General features: G+C 40.4%; 1 protein-coding gene across 2 annotated transcripts; it reads right to left on the reverse strand.

Annotated features, from left to right (window-relative positions):
• Nucleotides 1-831: 831 nt before the first annotated feature.
• On the reverse strand, nucleotides 832-20,171 carry INTS2 (integrator complex subunit 2). Of its 2 annotated transcripts, XM_030472872.1 has the most exons (24): nucleotides 18,861-20,171; nucleotides 18,135-18,273; nucleotides 17,327-17,429; nucleotides 16,977-17,090; nucleotides 16,183-16,313; nucleotides 15,921-16,094; nucleotides 15,167-15,393; nucleotides 14,195-14,320; nucleotides 13,718-13,789; nucleotides 13,508-13,622; nucleotides 12,788-12,856; nucleotides 12,267-12,401; nucleotides 11,608-11,784; nucleotides 10,800-10,908; nucleotides 9,762-9,866; nucleotides 9,115-9,279; nucleotides 8,727-8,928; nucleotides 8,056-8,181; nucleotides 6,324-6,513; nucleotides 5,142-5,384; nucleotides 3,970-4,077; nucleotides 2,538-2,643; nucleotides 2,237-2,413; nucleotides 832-1,807 (listed from the first exon to the last, which is right to left on the reverse strand). In XM_030472872.1, exons 1-24 carry the CDS (start codon nucleotides 19,151-19,153, stop codon nucleotides 1,638-1,640), a joined length of 3,576 nt encoding a protein of 1,191 aa, XP_030328732.1. In that variant the 5' UTR covers nucleotides 19,154-20,171; the 3' UTR covers nucleotides 832-1,637. The 2 variants fall into 2 exon arrangements, with proteins under 2 accessions (XP_030328732.1, XP_030328733.1); XM_030472873.1 differs by lacking the exons at nucleotides 832-1,807; nucleotides 2,538-2,643 and having other exon boundaries at nucleotides 2,330-2,413.
• Nucleotides 20,172-21,738: the final 1,567 nt, after the last annotated feature.

Genomic DNA, 21,738 nt, shown 5'->3' on the forward strand with positions numbered 1-21,738 from the left:
CTTTTCAGGATTGCCCCGCACGGACACCCGCGGGGCTGCAGCCTCTGCCGGCCCCTGGGGTCTGGGCACGCACCTGGGAAACCAACACAGGCAAGTCCCTTCGGAATCGAGCCATAAGCTAGTTTGTTTTGGTTTTTTATTTAAATACCACTACAACATATAAAAATCACGCTTAAGAGAAAGAAAACGAAACCCAAAACCATACATTTAGATTATTTACATACTTTACATCAAGATCACAAAAATATCCTTGGTAGCCAGATGGTGCTATCGGGTGGTTACAGCAAGCTGTCATCCCGGAACACAACCCCAATTTGGTGTGAGTCTTCCTAAGCCACCATCCAGCACGGGCCGAAGATAAGCTCTGAAAGGCTTTGTCACGGCCACACTAAAGAATCGGGCCATTATTTCTGAAATATAAACTGGTTTAAACTGAAAAAAATACTTCCCATATGTAAGGACCCTGGCTGCTATCACTTAAGAGTAAGTGCTAGATTGACAAATTTAGCAATTCAAGTGTGTCAAAGTACTGCATTCACTTCTGGCACAACAGCCAAACCTTCATTTTCTTTCTCTGCCACAAAAGCATGTGCTGCGCCATGTACCATCAATAAACTCTCAACTATGGCACCACACACCTCATTCTGCAATGCATAAACCACACCCGCCGAGCCTAAATCCTGCAGCTTTTGTGTATGTGAAAGGACAACCAACCTCACGCATGAAGCACAAAGGATTCAGCCATCTTGTCCGCTGAGCTGCATGTCAGCACCTCTGTAAGGCTGAAATCTATCATTCCTCTCATCACAGGGAAACGTAGCTACTGTCACAGTCACCCTGAACACTGACATCCTTTTTTAATCTTATCCTGATGACAACTTAAAATACCTTTGCACTTATTTCTGAAGTCTTTCTCATCTCTTTTGAACTAAGCGATGTTAAAAAATACTAAACAATATGAACTGCATAAAAAATACACATTCTTTAGAAATCACATTCAGAGAGCTTATTTTGTACTCCTTTTTTTAAAGAAATTTTTAGACCAGTTTCAAACTTTTAATAAAGGCTGATCTTCAACTGTCCTGATCTCATGAAGTGAAACTTTGACCAATGGTTTGAAACACAAATAAAAAAAAAAGAAGTTAAAGCATTTTCTTAGTTCTCAATGTGATGGTACAAGTTACTTATACCACTTTTTCAAGTCTTCCTTGGAGTATTCCATCTTGCTCTGCAAGGCTCTGGAGCAGTATTTCATTTAACTTAAGCAAAGTGCTTCCGTCTCAAATTTTTCTTACCCATTGTTTTGCTGTTTGCTCAACAAATTCAGTATTCGCTTTTAAGAGTCTTATAAAAAACCCTTCTGGGTGTTGCTGTATCACTTCAGAAACCAAACAAGCCTGAAAACCATGCTTGGTTTCACTGCAAACTATTTACCGACCCCATCAGCCTCAAAAGTTTTCACTGGAAGCAACATAATCCTCTTCAAAGTATTTTCTTTTCAGCCATAACTGAATTGAATGAATGAAAAACGTGGACTTCTTGTGCTCCGGTTCCTCAGTCCACTTTCACATCTTTCTCCAAATTTAGGCACCATAAACCATGGGATTAGCTACAGCACAATTTAACTTGTGTTCTTCCTAAACTCCGCTTACGCTCATGTTAATTATTTCAATGATAGTATTTTCAACACACTGGCATAATCGAACATCAGGGTCCATGCTTGCAACATCCCCTGAACAACTTTTGTTAGACGAATCTTTACAAAGTCCTGACACTTCATTTGGTCTCTCTTTCAGTTGCTGGAGACCTAGAAAATTAAGTAGAAGCGGCAAAGTACATATAAATAAATGAATAAATAAAAATTAAAAAACGTTCCATTATACTCATAACACGTGTATGCTATGAAACTGCAAATTTTAGCCATTGCTAGGTCATGGACCAGGCTTAACTCGACAAATTATTTCTAAAGACACTACAACATTACTTTTTTTTCTACATCTTGAAATGATACAAGCAGGGAAATAAAACAGAAGAAAGGCAGTGCAAAGTTTAATAAATGGGGTATTTTCAGCACCCTTTAGCCTCTAAACTCTGTCCTTCAACCCATTAAATCCACCTATCCCTACTCTTTCAAGACAACAGCAGTAAATGTCATACTACATTCCAACTGCACTCAAACTTTTTTTTCTCCGAGGGACTATGACAATACTTTTGAACTACAAGGTATCTTACTTACGTGTAATAATTGGGTCTACGTCTCTTGTCTGCGTAGCAACATCAGAGGCACAAACTTGCCCTATTTGTATCAGCAGAGACATAATATCCTCATATAAAGGAGGAAAGGCTTGACAGAATGACACCAAACAAGGCAGGGTTGGCATAAAGAAAGCATAGCGCTTCGACTGGGTTAAAACTGCCAAGGAAAAGAAACAGGTTAAGTACAACGGAATCATTATCAAAATCCAGTCAACAAATGTTGTTGCTTTTACAATCTTAATTAACATGACAATGTCTTTATTAGCTACGAGAGTGCTTACCTGTGAGTAGGGTTCCCATCACATTGATAGCTAAACGAGCCACGCTGAGAGATTTAGGTAGTGCATACTGGATACACAAAAATGAAAGTAACTGGATGGCAAATATCTGTTAAGCAGGTGGAAGGCAAAAGAGAAATAAGCAATAATGTTACCGATTGCTTTGCACCTTCTATCCGAAGCTCTTCATGTAACTTATGAGTTAGTAAATACTCTCTATTTTACCAATGAGGGAGTTAAAGCCAGACCAGCCTTAATAATAGGTATTCTGAATTTCTCCTGCTGAGACAAAGAAACCCAGCTCCCCTCACATTTAACATTAATCAAAGTACCAGCACTAGTGGTTCAGAATCTCCCCCAAAGACACAATTTGTTCTGACATTAACGATGCGCAACAAACAATTTACAATATAACCCTTGTAAAAGCTGTTTAAGGTCTGATGTGTTCTAGTTTCAACTTTAGTTGGAAGCGTCCTCTTATCAGTAGTAACTTCATCCTTGGGGAAGTATTAAATAAGAGCAACTGCAAAGTTGGCTTGATATACAAACAGGGGTATCTTTAGCCCAACAAATTCCAGTCACCTACAACTAGCCAATTATGTGATCTCTCCTTGTCACAGTATACTAAATTAGGGTCTACCAATTGCTTTAGAAAGTAATAATAAATTATTATTTGATGTTGTTCATCATGAGAAGACCTAAAAAAAAAATTGGTGAAACATTTCAAAATCAAACTCCTGACTCCCCCTTTGCTGAGTTTGTATCAAGAAGAAACCACAACTCTTCAGATTCAAACACATCACTTTGAGGAAAGCCACACATCTCATTCTAGTAGGCTTTGTTCTTGCACTTAGACCAGGGAAAGAACTGGTAAGACAACTGGCAAAGGAGAAATTTAAATTTATTTAGAAAATTCCGCCTTACAGTCTTGTCCCAGGCTTGCTTCAAGAAGCAGTAGCGATATTCCCTGGAAAAAGACTGGATCTTATGGCTGCTTCATCTGCTCTACAGAGTATCTTTGAAAAAAAAAGGTTTTTAGAATTCCAATCTTCATGTAAGTTCCTGTAGCTACAAATATCAGATAAAAACTAAGTAGGAAAAATTTTTGCCAACTGATTTATACTCAATATAAAGAATGAAAGTCACTATTGAAAAGTACTTTTATTCATGAGCTTGAAGGTAATATTGAAATTCATGAGTGATTCCTAAGCAAGTGTAAAGATATGTTAGAGGAGTTGTCACAATCCCCGATTTGAAGGGGGTTTAAAGACCAGGCCTTTAATTTAAGGTAAAAGTGCTACAGATATTAGCTTAATATCCCAGGCAAGTTAGAACAGGACTTTTTTTAGTGATCCTTTAATTTTCTGCCCTTAACCAACACCTCATCAGGGCTAACTACTTACAGTGATTCTCAAACTAGATGACTGTACAGTACCTGTTTTTCAAGCTCAGGCTGAGCAATGAGCTCTGGTATGAAATCCAGACAGATGTGCATCGACGGAATCCCTGCCACCGTCAGTGCCAGAAGTTCACATGGATAACCCTGCGTAAGAAAACAGATGTGTCAAAGGTGGTTTAAAAATTCTGCTTCAATTAAAATTTTTAATTTTATCTGTGTTAATGCTTTTTTCAAAACTAATATACTTGTAAATCTCTTTTGTTCAGAATTACAAGCAACAGGCCTGTACCTCAAGGCACCAGGAGGCAGGCTGGGTGAGAAACGCAGGGTCTGAATCAGTTCTTTATCCTCAATATTCAACGTATTACTTGCCTAGAAACTATCCCCCCACTCCTACAACTAAACCAGACTGCAGTGACCCTCTCCTGTGTCTTTTCCCCCATGTTCCAAACTTCACCATAGGCCCCAATTTGCTTATTTCATGACTGCACCATTATGACTGTTTTAGCACTTAATCAGTTCCTGGTCAAGGCACATTAACTCCTTTTAAAGAGGAGTTAATTTGTTAAATTTGTTGCCATTGGGCAACGAGCAATTTAACACACACCAAAACCACATTTATATTTAAAAAATAGCTAGCCTTTCCCCGCTTCTTTTTTTTTTGAAGGCATACAGCTGCTTTGGCAGGGGCAACCTTTTTCCTTCCACTCTGAAGAGAGGAACCATGCCCTAACAAAAAGGGAAGATAAGATGGATGATGTTTACATTTGAAGCCAAATTACAGTTTTGAATAATGGGCATAGCAAAGTGAAAACATGGCCAGAAAAAATAAGTAACCTACAAATGATGTGGAGTAAGTAACCAGAAGATGATTAGGCCAGTTTTCCTTGGCCTAGAATGGACAAACCATTTTGGTACAAAAAAGGGCAGAGGCACAAACAAAGCTTGTGTTTAATGATGAGGAACAGGCTTCCTCATAGGCATAAGGAACAGGCATAGCTTAGGTGCTCCCTTCTTGGCCACAACACAGACTCCAAGCATTGAAACATGGAGGAAATGCACATACTACAAATTTGACAGGATGGGAAGCAGAAAAGTGGGCTGGTTTAATTTCTGAGGAACAGTGTTCAACATCCTTTGACATCTTCATCTTGCTGTTTCTTCACCAGAGGAAACATAAAAAAAACCAAAAACAGTGCAAAGCTGACCTGGAAATGCACTAGTTTAACTATGTTGGGATCAGCTATATACATCTGGTGCAGCAGACAGCAGATCAGACACTGGACCTCTCGAAGATTACACAGCAAGCTATCTTCTTCTTCTGGCTCAGGACTCTTAGGGCCTGTCGTACCACGAACACTCTTCAGCAAACTGTGAGTATTACTGCTGTGGGATTTCTCTTCTTCTGTAGGTAAGCAGATCTCTAGAAGAATCTGCACAGCAGCACTGTCCTGTGAAGAATATAAGCAACATTAACATGCATAAAACAAACCCCAATGAAATCAAAGAAATCAAATACAAACTAATGACTACGTAAGAAACAGAAGACTATCAGGTGGCTAGAATTTATAGCTATAGATTTTTTTTTACATAGAATAAAAACAAGTCAGTTCAAGAATCACAAATCCTATAGAGTATTAAAAAAATCCCAACGCTTTATCTGAATCAAGACTCAAAAGGAAAAAAACTTAAATCCAACAGATAATCATCATAACAGATCAAAAAAGTAAGTTCAACGGAATCTGGTACTGTTTCAAAATAAATATCCAGTGTTCCCTTAAAGCATCCAGATCGCACAAAATAAGCACATGGCCGTGTAATTCACAGTATTCGGAGAGACTACGCTACTCATTCAAATAAGCAACTTCCTATTAAGCCAAAAAATCATCTCATAGGGACTATATATGTGACATTCTTCCAGACAGAGGTAAGAAGAGACTGTCTGTGCAACAGGATTACTCAGGAATTTCCATACTGTCAGCCTAAGTTAACCATTGTTCAGCCTCACTGGCTGCTTCTCTCAAGTAACATAGTTCAAATGGTCATGCACAGGTCTGTCACATTTATTCCTGTTTTACTGCTCCAAATATAAGTACAGAACAAGCCTTTGGATAACAGAAGCAAAAAGACAAAAGGACTGGTAAGCAGAATTCATCTGTTCTAACAGAACAGAACAGTATCAAAGCAATTAACCAACACAATGCTTCAGACTAGGAAAGAGAAGACCTAAAATATTTAACCACCTGAACACAGAGGCAGTTTTCTTATTCACAGTAACAGAAATTAGTAAAAAAAGTAAAAAGGTCTCATTTTTTAATTTCATGTTTCTGTTTTCCTGTTTTATCATTGCCTTTCCTCACATCATTTAATAACCATTTTTTCCCCCTTACCTGAGCAGCAAGCAATGCATTTTTTAATTCTTCTCTTGTAACTTCTGGGGCCTCTGGACCCATTGCATTGTTTTGGGATGGCCTAATGTCCTGCTCTGCTGTTTCTTTTAAATGAGAATTGAGGTAAGCTTTTGAAGCAAGAAGATATCCGTTCAACATGTGTAAAGTTATATCCATCAGAGGAGGGCTCCTGATACAGGAACACAAGATAAAATAAAGGCATTTCAGTAGGCAAAACAGTAAGACAGTAATAATATAAAGAGACTAAAAGCACTTCTTAAAGGCTCAGTTGGTTGTAGTCTGGTTCATACTAACACTGTTTTCCCTAGCAAAATACTAAAGGTCACCATCCCTTCTGCTGCCCTGACATCCAGTCCTACTTCTCTCATGTGCAGACATGCACATGTACACTACAAAACCAAGGAACTGAAGAGACTAATTTCTGACAAACAAAGGAAACCCAAAAAGGGTCAGCTGCATGTGAAGTAAGGAAAAATAATTATCTGAATGATAGAGAAAAATAAGGCAAGCAAGCTCTGAACTGCTTCACAATACCAAGATGAGAATTTTCAAGTCACACTGCATTATCTGTCTCCCTAACAGTTTTAGAAGCGTAGGATTTTTCATTTGCATCCAGGGCTGAAGGAACATACATTTAAATATTTCACCTACGGGCTGAGGATTAAAGATGTCATCAACAGAAACCTGAAGTCTAGCAGAGTTGTAGCAACTCAAAAGAAAATTGGATTTATGGCTCCATTGCTAAAGGGCAAGGGGGGACAGATGCTTTCAAACATGAACATGAAGAACAAATCAAACCGACTCTTAGCCATTTATTATGAACAAAAGGATAACAAAAAGGGGAAAAATAAACCACAACTGACAGAAAACATAAAAAAGAATACACAAGGAATAAAGCTAGGGGCTGAAGTACATACAATTCTTAACCATATCATTTAGAGTAACAGATGCAATTTGCTTCATTACTATGAAAAGCAAAGTCATAATTTACAAATTCTGACTTAGTTTGCATTATTTCATGTTCTCTTTAAAAGCTGGTCCATTGCCATCAATTATGATAATTTTCACTACTTAAATTCTCAGCTTACTCTTCTGCATCAGAGCCATAAAGCAGCATTACACATCCTCCTCTGTCACCACTGACATCTAGAGGAGCTAATTTCTAAGTACTACTAAAAGACTTTCTTGAGAAATTAAGCAAATCTACCTTTGTCATATCCATCAAGCACCCACTGGCAGAAACTGTTAGCCGAAAAGATGGAATACCTACAGGCTCATGAAGGATGACAAAAGACAGCGTGAAGTGAAAGGATGTTACAGTTACAACCTCAGCTACCACCACCACCATGTGGCAGCAGCCATTTTAAGTGTGCTGCAATGTCTATTTGAACAAATTCATACACACAAATCTAAAATGGATGACCTATGTACAAATCCCAAAGTTTCCAAAACAGAATTGGGTGTAAGGTTGCCCAACCAGACACGCAGCTGGACAGCGTGACATGCTGAAACAGCATGCCCAGCTCACTCAGCCCTCAGATCAACAAGCTTAATACAAAAAAGATGGATCTTACAAGCTCATGTGATTAGTTTGAAACTGCGTTTTGTGGTACTGAAAGCTTTTAGAAGTTTTCTATAAGACACCTTTATGTTTAGCATGCACAATGTACCAATGTAAGTAACATAGAACGTAAAAAGCTAAAGGGCTTACCTATGAACTCTCTGATCACACCTCAGTACAATCAAGGGATCAATCATCAGATCATTCTGAGTGTATTTCTGCTGTCGGACTATTTTTACTGAAGGCTGCAGAGCATTAACAGTCATCACCCACAACCTAAAATGACATTATTTTTATGATTTTTTAATAGATAATCCATATGAGAAAAGGGATCACATAAGTATCTGGACACTCACTTGTTTGCTGTATTTTTCTAGGCCTATCAAGAGGCAAAACCCCTGTACTTCATCTGCAGCCCATAAATTTAGCCAAGATACAGTTAACTTATGTTCACTGCAATTGCAGTAACCAAACTGTTTTCCCTCCAACAGATCACTCACTTCCTCAGAAAAGGCATGCTCTTACCAGAATGAGTTCATGTTTCATCACTAACTCACCATAAACAATGTACACTATATAAAACCATACTCCTATAATTTTAAGCAAACTGGTGGCTTCCTTTCCTGTGAGAACAAGAACTACCTTCCTTTTAAATGCAGAGGTTAAAAATTTCAAGGAGCAAAAAGGAATTCAAAACCAACCCATTCTATTCATTCACAACCTCCAATTTCCCAGACAAAGGCACTATGCCATGATTTTTGAAACAGAAGGTGGCATTCCACCTAACTGCAACAACACACTAACCAGTATTTTGAGCCTACCTTCTCGGCATCACAGTGTTAAGAACCATCCAAAGTTTATTGACAGTCTGAAGAATCCCCCGAGGGACTCCAGCATTCAGCAAGCGATTCATATTTGATGTCAATACTTCTGCATAGGGAATCAATTCAGCAGCTGAGAGAAGTGTTAAATGTTCCAGGATCTGCATCAGCTGGGTATGATTTCCAGGCAGCATGGCAAATGCTGTAAAATAAAGACAATGGGATCTTGGTAAAAGTGGACTTTTGACTTTTTCTGACTTGGCAGCAGAACATTTTCAGTATGCAGATGCAGTATGATCAAATGAATTAAATGGCTACACACTTCCAAACCAACTATATTCCAACCAATTGAAAAAGAACACTGTTTACTTCAGATGAAGTAGTTTACCTTCCTGGAGCTGTTTGGGAGAGTGATTCTTTGCAATGTTTGTAAGAAGCATCCTCCTCAGTAAGGCATCAGTGCCCGTGATCTGCTCCTCACAGATCCAGTCGTCCACAATGCAGAGGTGTGGATAGTTCGTTGCAAGAAGGCGTAACAGTGCAGAATGCAAGCCTTTAGGGGCATTAAGAAAGTACATACCTTAGATTTGAGCAGCTACATCTTTCACCTCAACATATTTGTGCCCATCATTTCAACAACAGACCTTAACTGAATCACTGCCAAGAAGTTCAATGTGCTTGTGTGTTTATAGCCTGATATTCTAACTGCAACAGAAAGGAAAAGCTACCTTTTGGAAAGGTGGGAGGACCCAATCGTAACTCTTCAACTCAGTCTGGAATAATTTCTGGAATTCTCAGGCAATTCCTACTCTGAAAGCTACTCCAGATAGGCAATGCCTACTCTAAAAAGAACTGCCTTCCTCAAACTTTCACTATTACTCTTCAAACATGTATCTGTAATCTCATAGCTACTACTGACAGATTTTAAAAGAAAGAGAAAGGAAGGCACACTATGGAACAGAGGACAGCCGCTGGGCTGGAAGCATGCTTAGCCTTCCTTCTTCACACACGTTAGACTTTCACACACAGACATACCTCCCAGTTCCTGCTGCAACCCTTGTGCCTGCCGGATGAGGTACTTGATAGGAATCTGATCCATTAATGCTGAAGAGTAAGACTTGGGTTTTCTCTGCATGGCAGCTGTAAGGGAACAGGACAAGAAACCACTCGTAACAGTTACAGTTGGGAAAAATTATTTCCCCAACCAAATCGATAAAGAAAATGTAAAGCACTTGTTTCTGTATCATGAGGTAAAATAGAGAAAATTCCAAATAACACAGCTCATTCCTGTGGAAGTATTAAATTAAGCTATTCAGGAAACCATTTCTGTGAAGATTTCCATTTACAGACTTGCTGGCATTCAGATTTGTTCGCAGGGTCTCCATACTAACTGATTTGAGATCATAGCTCAAAAGTGCACTTTCTTTATTCAAGGGTTTTTATTCTAAAAAAACAAAAGGTTATCAGTTGGTACCTGGAACTCAAACTGTTGGTACCCACAACATCCTGGAATGAGATGGAAGTTAGAAATGCAGGAAGAACTGTAATTTATTTTATAGTACTTTACTCTTTCTCCAATAGCACAAAGAAAATAGCACTGATGAATGCCGCAAGTTTGGCACCCTAAAGAGGGCAGGTAAAAACACCCACCAGACATAAATCCTATGTTTTCAATGAAATTAAGCTCTGTCGATAAACTACGCAACATTCTTTAAGAACTGATTTAAAGCGATCATTCAGTATTGTCAACTATAAAATCGCCAACCCAAAGAAATGTGTGTGCAAGTTTGATGACACACGAATAGACAACAATCTGAGGGAGTTCAGAAGTCTGGTAACTTTCTGGTTAGCTCGGACCCGTTTTAATCTGGAAAACAAATTACTCAACTACAGAGTTTTAGCAGAAACTTTTCTCTCCCAAATTTGTACAGCAATGCTGTATTTATTACATGAATCTAAGCTTTTTATGCTGTTTGAATCTGACAGGAACATGAATTCTGGTTATTGTAAGAATTCTTCTCTCCGCATCTAAGTTTCAGCTCATCTGTTTTCCACTGCTGCACTCCTATGTACCTAGTATCTTTGTGCTTGCCAGAAGTGCTTCTTCGTATGACAGGACATAGTAGAGGACAAGCAATTGTGTTGTGATGCTGTATCGTTGAGTAAGACGAGTATTTTCTCCCTGTACATAAAACCAAATAGAAAGGTCATACTGCATTCCTGATACTCGAGAACAAAAACTGGCATTTCCTTGCAAATATGACAAAGTTCGGGCAGCGAGCCTTGCGTCAAAATACCAAACCATGCAAGGTCCAAGATTAAAGTTGCAGGGAACTTTTCTTTTTAACGAGTTTCAAAAATAAACTGTATTTCTGACATCTTGGGATGCTAATGAGGAGTAATCCCAGGATTCTGATGCAAGTCAATGCTTGCCACTCATTCTACGTTTGTCCAAGTGACCATTCTCATGCTTCTATCAACATGAAAATGCTTCTTCCAAAAATAGCTGAAGTGCTTCAGTTAAATAGTACCTTTACCTAACAAGATCAAGTCCATACAAAAATAATACAAATCCTACATAAACATCTCCACTTTTTAATCCATGAAGTACTTTTCTTTGCGTTTTTGACAGCATGAGTTGGTGAGTTCGCAAAAAAAACGGCAAGACAGGGACAAATAGCAATCCTCCTAAAAATCTGCGTACCACTAACAAGATTCACTTTGAAACACATGACCACCCCTGTAGTAGGAGGCAGTTTACTATGCAGGCATTAAAGACAAAAAAGTGAGGCAACCTGCTAAATCTGCATCAAGCATATAAACAAAACACTGCACCACACTTCGCATTAAAGTACATGAAAGAAGCAAACAAATCACTTACCCCAGTCAGTCCTTGAAAAACATTCAGTATCTCCTGTTCTGTGACAGGCTGATTTGTGGCCTCTGGGTTGGATTTAGATGCAGGAGTAAGAATAGAGTTAATGTAGACATCAATGAGAGGAAGCAATTGAGGATGGAGTGGAGTGGTGGTTTCACAGAGCTGCCGATAGATCCAGTCCTAGAAAACACGTGCCATTATCTGTTTGGTTTCAAAGCTGGAGAGCAATTTGGTTTAGCTGCAAGTACATCCCTTTTAACTAGTTACAAAAAATGTAACTGAATGAGGCTTGGACTTTGGAAAGCACACCACCAGTTCTGAGCTGGGCCTGGTCATAAACTTTATCCTGTGTATCGTGGACCCTGCTCTGTGCAGACCCACCTGTAAAACTTGTCCTGGCTTGAAATATTCCGCCTGTGATTTTATGAAGTGCAGACATGGGGAGAGAGATAACTCTCTTATTATTTTTAATTTCACTAAGTTGTGGCTTCTGGATTACAGAGCTAAAACTGGGTACCCTAACTTCATACACAGTTCCTTCTTCAATTACATGCCAATAGGCTGTAAGAGTCATCAAGCATTCTGTTCCTAAAATTCAACCAAAAAACCCAGCCTGCAAAACCTACTCAATATTAGGAACAGAAATAAAATGAAGGTCTTACCTTAATGGATACTTTGTGCTTGGTGAATGATCGACTTTTTAACAGCTGGTAAATGCAGTGAATAGGTAAAAACCCAGTAATGTTGGCACTGAGATTGCCTGTAACGGGCACACGAACTGCATGGGCCGTAACAACCTAAAGTAAAGTTGTAATTAACACAAAAAAAAACCCCACAAATATTCAACTTATCACCATACATAAGCGTAAGGTGACAAACACACACAGCTACAGTCTTTCTGGCATTTACTTATTTTTGGCTGTTTGGAAGCTGAAGAATATTTTTATGTAGTTTAATACAGCATGTGCAAAACTGTAGCACACGTACTACATTTGTGAACGACCTCCTGCTACTGCAAAACATAATGTCACAGTGAATAAAAATTGTTCCTTTGCTTGGCTGTTATTCAAAAAAGCCAAGTGTTCAAAAAGCATATTCAGATGAGAGTAGAAGAAGAAAGAGCCAAGGCCCTTCAGTATCACCAGGGTTTGGATTCTTCTGGGAAGACCCAGGCTTAAAATACCTGTTCAGTGAAAATCTCCTGTGTGAAGATTGTCTTCATTCTGCTGAGTGAGCTGGGCTTAATAACAATCTGAAACAAAGAACAAAGTACTTGTAATTTTAAGTTCTAGCTTTCTTGTAAATAAGTACTGCATATTCCTTTTATAAACTGTTAACTTTTCAACTTTCTAAACTTGTTTTCACTGGGATACCCAGAAAACATTCACATCTATACTTCACAGGTAAAACTGTTTTCAAACGTCACAAGTTCATCACTCCGTATCTTCCTTATCCAAAAAACTACCTACTAACTTTTACATCTGATGAGACACTGTTTCACCACAGTAATGTGAAGGCAAATCTCCCTTGGTAATCTTCAGAAATTATCACATATCTACATATTTCTCTAAACTATTTAAAATATTTGCAGCTCACTTTGGAAATTACTTCAATTAGTCTTCTAAAAAAGATCATTTCTTGCAAATGATGATTTCAACAGGTCAGCACTTTTTGAATATACTTTTATCGTAACGTTCCCCTGTGTCAAGAGGAATGCACAGTTTAATGTTTTTCTAGAGGGACTAATTTATTTAGGTACCCTTTTTTTTTTACTTTACATTTGCTTTAAGTATAATAGCAAAACCAAAGTTCTTTATATCGAACTAAAGCAGATAAAAGAGTACAAATACACAGCAAAAAGTTAAAGAACAGAGAAACGTGCTAGAAACAGTTTAGGATTTACCTTCATTCCCAAGGTGGAGCAGACCAAATCAATGATAGCACTGAGCTGGTTACTATGGAAATACATGGCTACCAAGAGAAGCATCTCTCCAAAAGAAGCAGACACACCTGAAATGCTAATGATAACAAAGAGGAGGAGTTAATTTCCAATAGGACATAAGTCAATGTGAGACTACTGGAATGATCAAAACCAAAAGGTGCCTTCTCTCACCTTTCGAAGTAAGCTTCTTCCTTTATCATCCAACTGAGCCACATAACCATGAGCTGCTCTTGTTCTGGGGTGCTGCACAAAGAAAATCCTTATAAGATCCTTTTGCCATGAAACACCGCTAGTTTTGCTAACAATTACTAGCCGAAAAGCCAGTACTGGAGGAATCTTAAGCCAGGAGACATTCTGACACTTTCATTTTAGCCTCAAATAGCTCAGAAACACCGATATTTAGAAAAACCACTCCAAATGAACCTAATGCTGATGCTCCCCTCTCAAAAGATTTGCTATAAACAAGAGAGCGAGCAGAGTGGAATATCAATTTACTCACCATAGTCTGAGCCAAACCCCTTCAATCAACATGCAGAGGTTTGTATAAAGAACTAGGAGAGAAAAACTGCACAGCTCTGGGGAGGTCACTGCCTTAACAGTGCTAAAACAGTAAGATCTTTACAAAGCTCCTCCTCTATTGAGAGGTACCTGACAAGAGTGGAGAAGGCCAGAAGCATACAAAAGGAAAGCGATACAAAGCGAACACCAGCTGGAGTTGCGGGAGGCCGGCTGGTCATTAGCTGCAGTAGCTGCTCAGCTTCTTCATCAGTTGGCCTGAATAGGACAGAGAAAGAACAAAAGCCATGCTGCTAATTTTAAAGTGGGGAGATTTCCCATCTCATCACAGTGGTTAAAGATTACATTTTCTCTGTTATTTCATCTGTTTATCAAGTTGCTATAAATAAGTAAGTATCAAGATTAGCTCATAATTCTCTTTAAACTTAGACATAAAAATCTCTGTTAAGAGAGAACAACAGTGAGAAAACTTCCCCAGGATATAATCTTGCCTATTAGTATAAAATACTTTGATTTAAACTAACTGTGTGTAAAGATGCTACATTAGCACCCTCTAGAAAGTAAAAGCAAAGGAATAGAAACTCAGGATTCACACAGTATATGTTGCTAGGTCTTTTCACTACTTTCTCTTCTACACACTGCTCCAACCACTTGGGCTTAGACTTCTTTTAACAAGTCTGTAGAACTGATTTTGCAGCACTGAAGAGAGCACCACATTTACTGAACTATTTCAGATTAAAACCAAAAAAATCTGTGAAGTTGATAAATGGATCTTTACCATCAGAATGAAAAAGAACTTTTCTACTGAGAATAATACTGGAAAGTGAAAAACACCCCTCCCTCCATGAACCTTGGCATTACTTATTATTACAAGTAATATTTGTTCTCTGCACTATAAAGAAGCTTCCATCAGGTGGCAGCTCCAGCCCTCCACACGTGAGAAGGGCCTCCCCTAGTACCAAACCCGGCAAGTCCTGCCAAGACTGTTCCAAGGACACAAAGGCAGTAAGAGACAGCTCATGTTAAAAGTGCACAAAGCTCTCAACCTCTGTTTAAACGGACAGACAGTGAATAAAGAACACAGAGCATTAGAACATTCATTACTTCAGCCCAGCAATTCCCATCAAAGCGCAATAGAGACGTAACAATGCGCTGGCTTTCACGACATGCTCTTCCTTCAGTCCTGAATACACAGACACATTTGGCTCCGTATCAACATCTGCTTCTTCAACAATGTGTGTGCTGCGAACCGTGGGAAGGATTCCCATGAGCTCCAGGAGCAGCTGCCTCCTCATTTGCCAAAGCACAGAACTGATATTATCTCTTTTTCTCTGTGTAAGAGATTAAAAGATGAGAGCAACAATGTAAAATTCATCCCATTGAACAATGTATTAAATAGAAGCTTCCGTAATGATGAAGTCAAGAGAAAAAAACAGAAGGGGGGAGGGAAGGGGAAGAAGAATTCTTTTTAGATAGAATTTTCAGTACCAGGGCAACAGCAACACACGATCATATTACAACAGCTTATTACACCAAAACACAATCTTTAACTCAGCTGACTAAGGAAGTCAAGACACAACTTCCTATTGTGAACACTGAGGATGAATACATTCATCAGGTAAATATTAGAAGCTTACAATCCCCTGGTTTCTATGCCTGAAAATCTCTCAGAGGAACAACTGAAAGCTGTTGCCTTCAGCGACACTATTTATAGACCCAATGGTCCCATAAGAAGAGGTTGCCCTATACAAGCAGCTCCAAGACAGGATTTATTTGCATTCAGACAAATAGGGGTGCCCACATCCAGAGAAGCTACAGCAAGCGCTAAGAGCAGCAGAATATTCAAAGATTTTCATACCTGTTGGCCATTTCGGATAAAAGTTCCAAACCAAGTTCGAACCTTTGCATTTGTTCCAAGTAGCAAACCGCTCACAAAACACACCAGGTCACTCACTCCATCATCTGAAGATTCATTTTTGGTGTGATCCAAGGTCAAAGCCACACCAAGACCCGGTAGATGACACTCTTCCACCTAGACAAAACGGTCAGGTTCAATCATTTTTGTTGTTTATAAAGCTCCAATGATGATGATTCTCATGACAGACTAATGACAGACTTACCACCATGCCCCGGACCCTCAGAGCTTGGGAGGGGTTCATTTTACACAGGTGGCGGAGTGCTTCTGTCCTACGTCGGCCTCCAACACTATCCTCATCCTGCCGTTCTCCATTCTTAATCAAACCTCTGCAGACTAAATATCCAACGGGATGTGTAAGAAAATCCAGCCTTTCCAACAGAAAGCCACATGAACAAAAACACACAAGCCAAACCGTTCTGTTCAGCTCACTATCATTTATTAGTTGGGCCACACAAACTTTGTCTGGGCAAAAAAGCATGATCTACACTAAATAAGCAAAACAAGGAGATAGTCTTTCTCCTCAGAGAAATTACAGGGTCATTACAGATTCATGTGTCATCCAATTACTATTCATACTCTATCTGATGTAACTTGTGCACTTGGCAGCCCTGGAGACTAAAATCTTATCGTGAGATAAGGGATGTTAAACAGGCACCAGCAATACAAGTTTTTCACCTGGTAAGGGACAAGAACTACTGACAAGGCCAGACCAGGTTTGTAGTCCTGGTCATTCACCGCTTGAGTCAGCCTTTATAAAGGTGATCTACACATGAAAAGCTGCAACATCCACACAATGAGTCTACAAGAGAGGGAATCCAGATGAGAATGGGAGCCCATCAGCATCTCTAGGTACAAATGTATTCAAATGGTATTTTGTAAGCCACTCCTTGGTTCAAATATGTATGACACATGGTTTGCCCAAAATTAGCTGTCTTGCTAGAAATCATTTCAGAGCTTTAGAGAAAGTTATCTGGACAAGAAGAAACTGTAACTCACCCTCACTGAAGCTGTCCGGAACGTTGGCCACCAGAAGGCAGAGGAACCAGGCTCCATTTTTAACGTGCAACAGAGCTTCGGCCACATCAACTATTGGCAACAGCGATGGCAGCTCTGGATGAAAAGAGGGGTTTGAAAGTCACAGTGTTTCACTGTGAAACAACTAAAATCTTGCATTTAATATGCAAAATAACACACTCAAACCAATGAATGGAAAATCAACCTATGACCTATTCCTCTCTCCAAGAGCTTGTCAGCCTAGATTAACCTTAAATCAGTCACAGTGGCTCCAAGTTATTTTGTTACGTTTGTAAGAGGTTAGAAAACGCTACAAACACAGAATACTTCACCTGCTTGCAGAATGCAGAGAACATCAGCTGCCTCTTCCAGGTAAACAGGGCTCTCAAAGAGCTCGGAAGACTTGAGGAAAAACTCGCCATTGGATTCCGACACCTACAAGACATTATTCACCATCACCAAACAGGTTTTATAAAGCGAACTGTCTAATCAGTCTTTTATGGCTCTAAATTCAGCAGATTGAATAAGTTAAACCTGCCAAAATGTACGGCTATCAACACGGGACAGGCATAAAAAGTGTTTAGAATAAGAAATATTTATTAGCAGAATTAGTTCAACACAGCTGGTATCATTGTTCTTTCCAGAGGAAGGAAAAGTAGCTCACTGACAATCCTAAATACACAGTAAGTTTACACAAGCAAAATAAAGTGCTGGAGGAGGAGTCAGAAGGAGGAGTAAGAGAAATATGGTGTCTAATATCATACTGCAATAGGAGTAAAGAACTGGATGGAGAAAAGTCATAATTTCATTTTCAAATATGATTTCTGCACTGATACTTCACAAAATCATATTATATTTGAGTACAGCATATTACAGTCTTTATCAGATTAGCAAACATCACCCTCATTTGTTCCAAGGAAGAAGGGCTTCCTAGAGGAAGCAGGGGGGGATACATGAGGGGTTTAAACCCAGGCCCCAATTCAATCAGACTGAGACTTCAAGTTTTGGTGAAGCAGATAAGACCTGGAGTACCCACACACAGCAGCAGCACTAGAGACAGAACCAGCGAGCACATCAACCCCTCCGGAGCGCATTTCCATGATGTAAAACTTGTAAATGCCCAGAAATAGAGAAATTTACCTTATTCATAATTGCTAGTAATTCACTAAGTACGAGACGTAGCCGACGAGGTGAATCGCTGTGTTCAAATTCCAGTGTCAGCCCATGCTGAAGCTGTGACACCAAGACGCTTTCTCCACTACCTCCTCCCAGCTTGTGCCTAACAGACAATTAAAAACAGCTATTAAATGCTTCTGCACACACAGAATAGCTACCACCTAAAGCAAGATAGCAATTCTGTAGGGATTTCTTCTGTCTTGCCAATGACCAGAAAAGACTGCGTTAATTGCAGTAATAATACATGAAATGGAATCCAGCAGCCAACAAAATTTCAAGCACCTCTGCTCTGGGCAGAGTCAAATGAGATCATGGGCCCCCACTCCCTGCCTGCCCCTCAGCCTGGGCACCTCCCCAAGCACCTCGAGGGAGAGCAAGATCACCAAGAGAACCATTAGGGTTGGAAGGTGCCCCTGGAGATCACCCAGTCCAATCCCCCTGCCAAGGCAGGGCCACCCAGAGCAGGAATGCGTCCAGGCGGGTTTGGAACGTCTCCAGAGAGGGAGACTCCACAACGCCCCTGGTCAGACCATTACACCCAGCTCCCTGCGCGCTGCTCTGTCAAAACCCGGGGTGCTCCCAAGAGATTCCCGAGGGACACGGAGGGCGCTTCAACAGCAGCAACAAATAAAGCAGTTGGAGAAGCCATACAGCGGCTTTCGCCACAGATGACGCCGTGCTCTGCACTACCGGAGCTGCTGCTCTTTGCTGGCGTCCTGCTCCAGGGCGTGGAAGTCCACGGACAGCAATGCCACGATGGAGTTGACCGCCTCCACGCCCGAGAGGAGCCGCAGGATGAGCTTCTTGTCCTGCGCCCAACTCTGGCTCTGGTCGGCGGGGGCGCAGAGGGCCATGCGCACCAGGCAGGGCAGCAGCAGCCGCAGCTCGGGGTCGCTCAGCGCGGCCAGGCGCACCACGTCCACCTTCTGCATCGCCTCGAAGGCGTAGGGGCTGACGAACTGGAGCCCGGAGCACTCCGCCATGGCGGGGCTCCCCTCACGGCTGCCTGCGCCGCTCCGCCGCCGCCGCCACCCCGACTTCCGGCGCTGGCCGAGCGCGTCACGGCGGCAAGGGCGCAGGCCGCGGCGGCGCGGGGAAGGAGGAGGCACCAGAGCGAAGGCTTCGTGAATAATTTATTCCATCTCAAATTTTTTTCTTTTTTTTTTTTAAAAAGTATAAACCTTTTTCATTTCCTCAATCACAATTTGTACAACTCAGTGTTTATGGCATTCGGCAGCAATAGTGTTTGTTCCGTAATCGCTTTATTGGTAGTTTTTTTGTCGTGATAAATAACCCCGCCGCGGCGCACGGCGGCTGCGAGGGAAGGGGAACGGCTCCAGCGGCTCCCGCGGCGCGACGCGGCCCGCCAGGGCCCAGTGCCGGGGCCCCGCGGTGTGCCCGGGCCTCGCGTCCAGTTCGCTCGGAAAAACCTAAAGCTTGATGAGTAACGTCCTGAAACAGTGACCCTGAGGATTGTGCTAGGTCCCGACTCCAGTTCTGCGGTGAGTGAAGCGTCACTGAAAATAAAAAGTACATCCACAAACAAAACTAAAATAAAAACCACCCTCTAAGTATGAAGCAGAGTCCTGGGTCCTTCACTAAAGACAAACCAAACCCTTCCCACGTGGAGGTTGGCGAGACAGTCATGGTGTTCAGTGTCACCTCATTCGTGCGTTCTCCAAAGAAACCCAGATCAAAACATTGTTTATGCAGCATTACTATCCCAACAGACTGATATGCTGTGCCATACTGTTGTGCAGCAAATTATATGGTGCAATAACATTTAAAAAACAAAAAAAATTTTACTCTTATTTTTGAAAGCTTTAAAATAATGCAACGTAATATTTTGATATTACAGTATTAAATAGTGCTTGATTAAAGACATCTGCAGGTCTTCATAGCGACACATGAAGTTAAAATTACCATCAGAGGTAAACAGAGAAATAGAATAATCTGCGCCATAACTGACAGCTAAGTAAGAACATAGCTGAAGATTTAAATATAAATTCATTTATATTTAATTATTTCAGGAAATGTTAGAAAGATCTAAATGTTACAGCTACTTTAAAAACAACTTGGGGTTGTTTGCAAGTACAATTGGTGGCCTGCTGGCCTAGCAACAGGGGTTTTAGAAGTCGAATTCAAATAGTCAAAGGTGACAAAATGACTTAAATACAGTAATATCTAGATTAAAATACATATTTTTAATCTGGATGGAAGGATCTCAGATTCTTCTTTCTGACTGCATGCTTCAGAGGAGGTAAACCTCCACCAGCCACTTAGCAGAGTGCTGCCAGGAGCAGTGTTCTCTTGGAAGACCATTTTGAAAACCTTTTTTCAAATATTTAAGCTTGTACTTGCTAAACAACCCAAGTTACCCAGTTTGTGACAATTTCATTTATAAACCAGCTATTATGTGCACTTAAAATAGTTAAATGGAAGTAACTAACAAAAAAAACCCAGGATGCCCAATGTAGCAGTTGGCTCCATGGTGGTGGCAGGTTCCACATGTACCCTGCTGGCTGTGACTCTCACTCCAGAAAGGGCCCTCACGGTTTTTCCTAGTTAAACTTTTTTAACCTAGTGGTCACAATATTGTAGTTTAACTGGATTGGCAGGGCAGTGGGGAACCGGCAGCTTTCACAGTTGGAGAGTTTCATAGGGAAGGCTGTGATCCAGGTAACAGGATATAGTGACACCAGTGTTCAGGCAGCTGATTCACTTACCTTTATGAATACAAGTCAGATTTAACTCAAAGAAAGCCACACCAAAACCTATCCCTTGGAACATGGCTAAACTGAGCCAGGGCTAAAAATGACCACCTAGAAACAAAGCTTAAAAAAAAACCAAAATATGCTTTGAAAATTCCAGTTTTAGGAGCACTTTTCCACTTCAAAAATCTCAGACAAATGCAAAAAAACCCTTCTGAAAGACAATAATGTGCTGCTTCATCTGCAGTGTGTTACCATTACCAAGATAAAGTAACAGACAGACCCAGTTTTTAACTCCGTCAAAATATGCTAACTTCCTATTGCAGTCATGTTATTTTGTTGAAGGAATGACTGAAAATTTTCGTCACCAATTGTACAACCTCTTTATACAAAACCCAAAAAAGTTGCTAATATTGTATATACACGATTCAGTGAGACTGTTTATATGAAAAATTATCTCGGGCAGGTATTTTGCATTTACGAAACATGATTTTCATTAAAACACTACGTTTTGTAAATGTGATTCCTTTCTTGTAGAGGATTAACAGCAGGTGCACAAATGGCTCTTAAAACTTACTCCTTTAACGGTTCACACCAGCGAGACGGACAGTATTAAGACCCAGGACGTGGGTTATCGCAGCAGGCCCACGTGAGCGCTGCAGGAGTTCAGTTTTTAATCTGGCAGTCAGATGAGGAACCCAGAAAAAACAAATGTAGTTGCTCTTCAGCACCCGTAGGGGCTATTTTAGAGCAGCATCAGACATTTGGTATGTGCAAGGAGAAAGGAAGAAAACTGCTGAGAAAAGACGTGACTGTAGATAGAGGGAGACGTTTAGGAAAGCCTTGGGATCTATCAG

The sequence above is a fragment of the Strigops habroptila genome (genome assembly GCF_004027225.2).
Source record: "Strigops habroptila isolate Jane chromosome 13 unlocalized genomic scaffold, bStrHab1.2.pri S16, whole genome shotgun sequence".
In the NCBI taxonomy this organism is placed as follows: Eukaryota; Metazoa; Chordata; class Aves; order Psittaciformes; family Psittacidae; genus Strigops; species Strigops habroptila.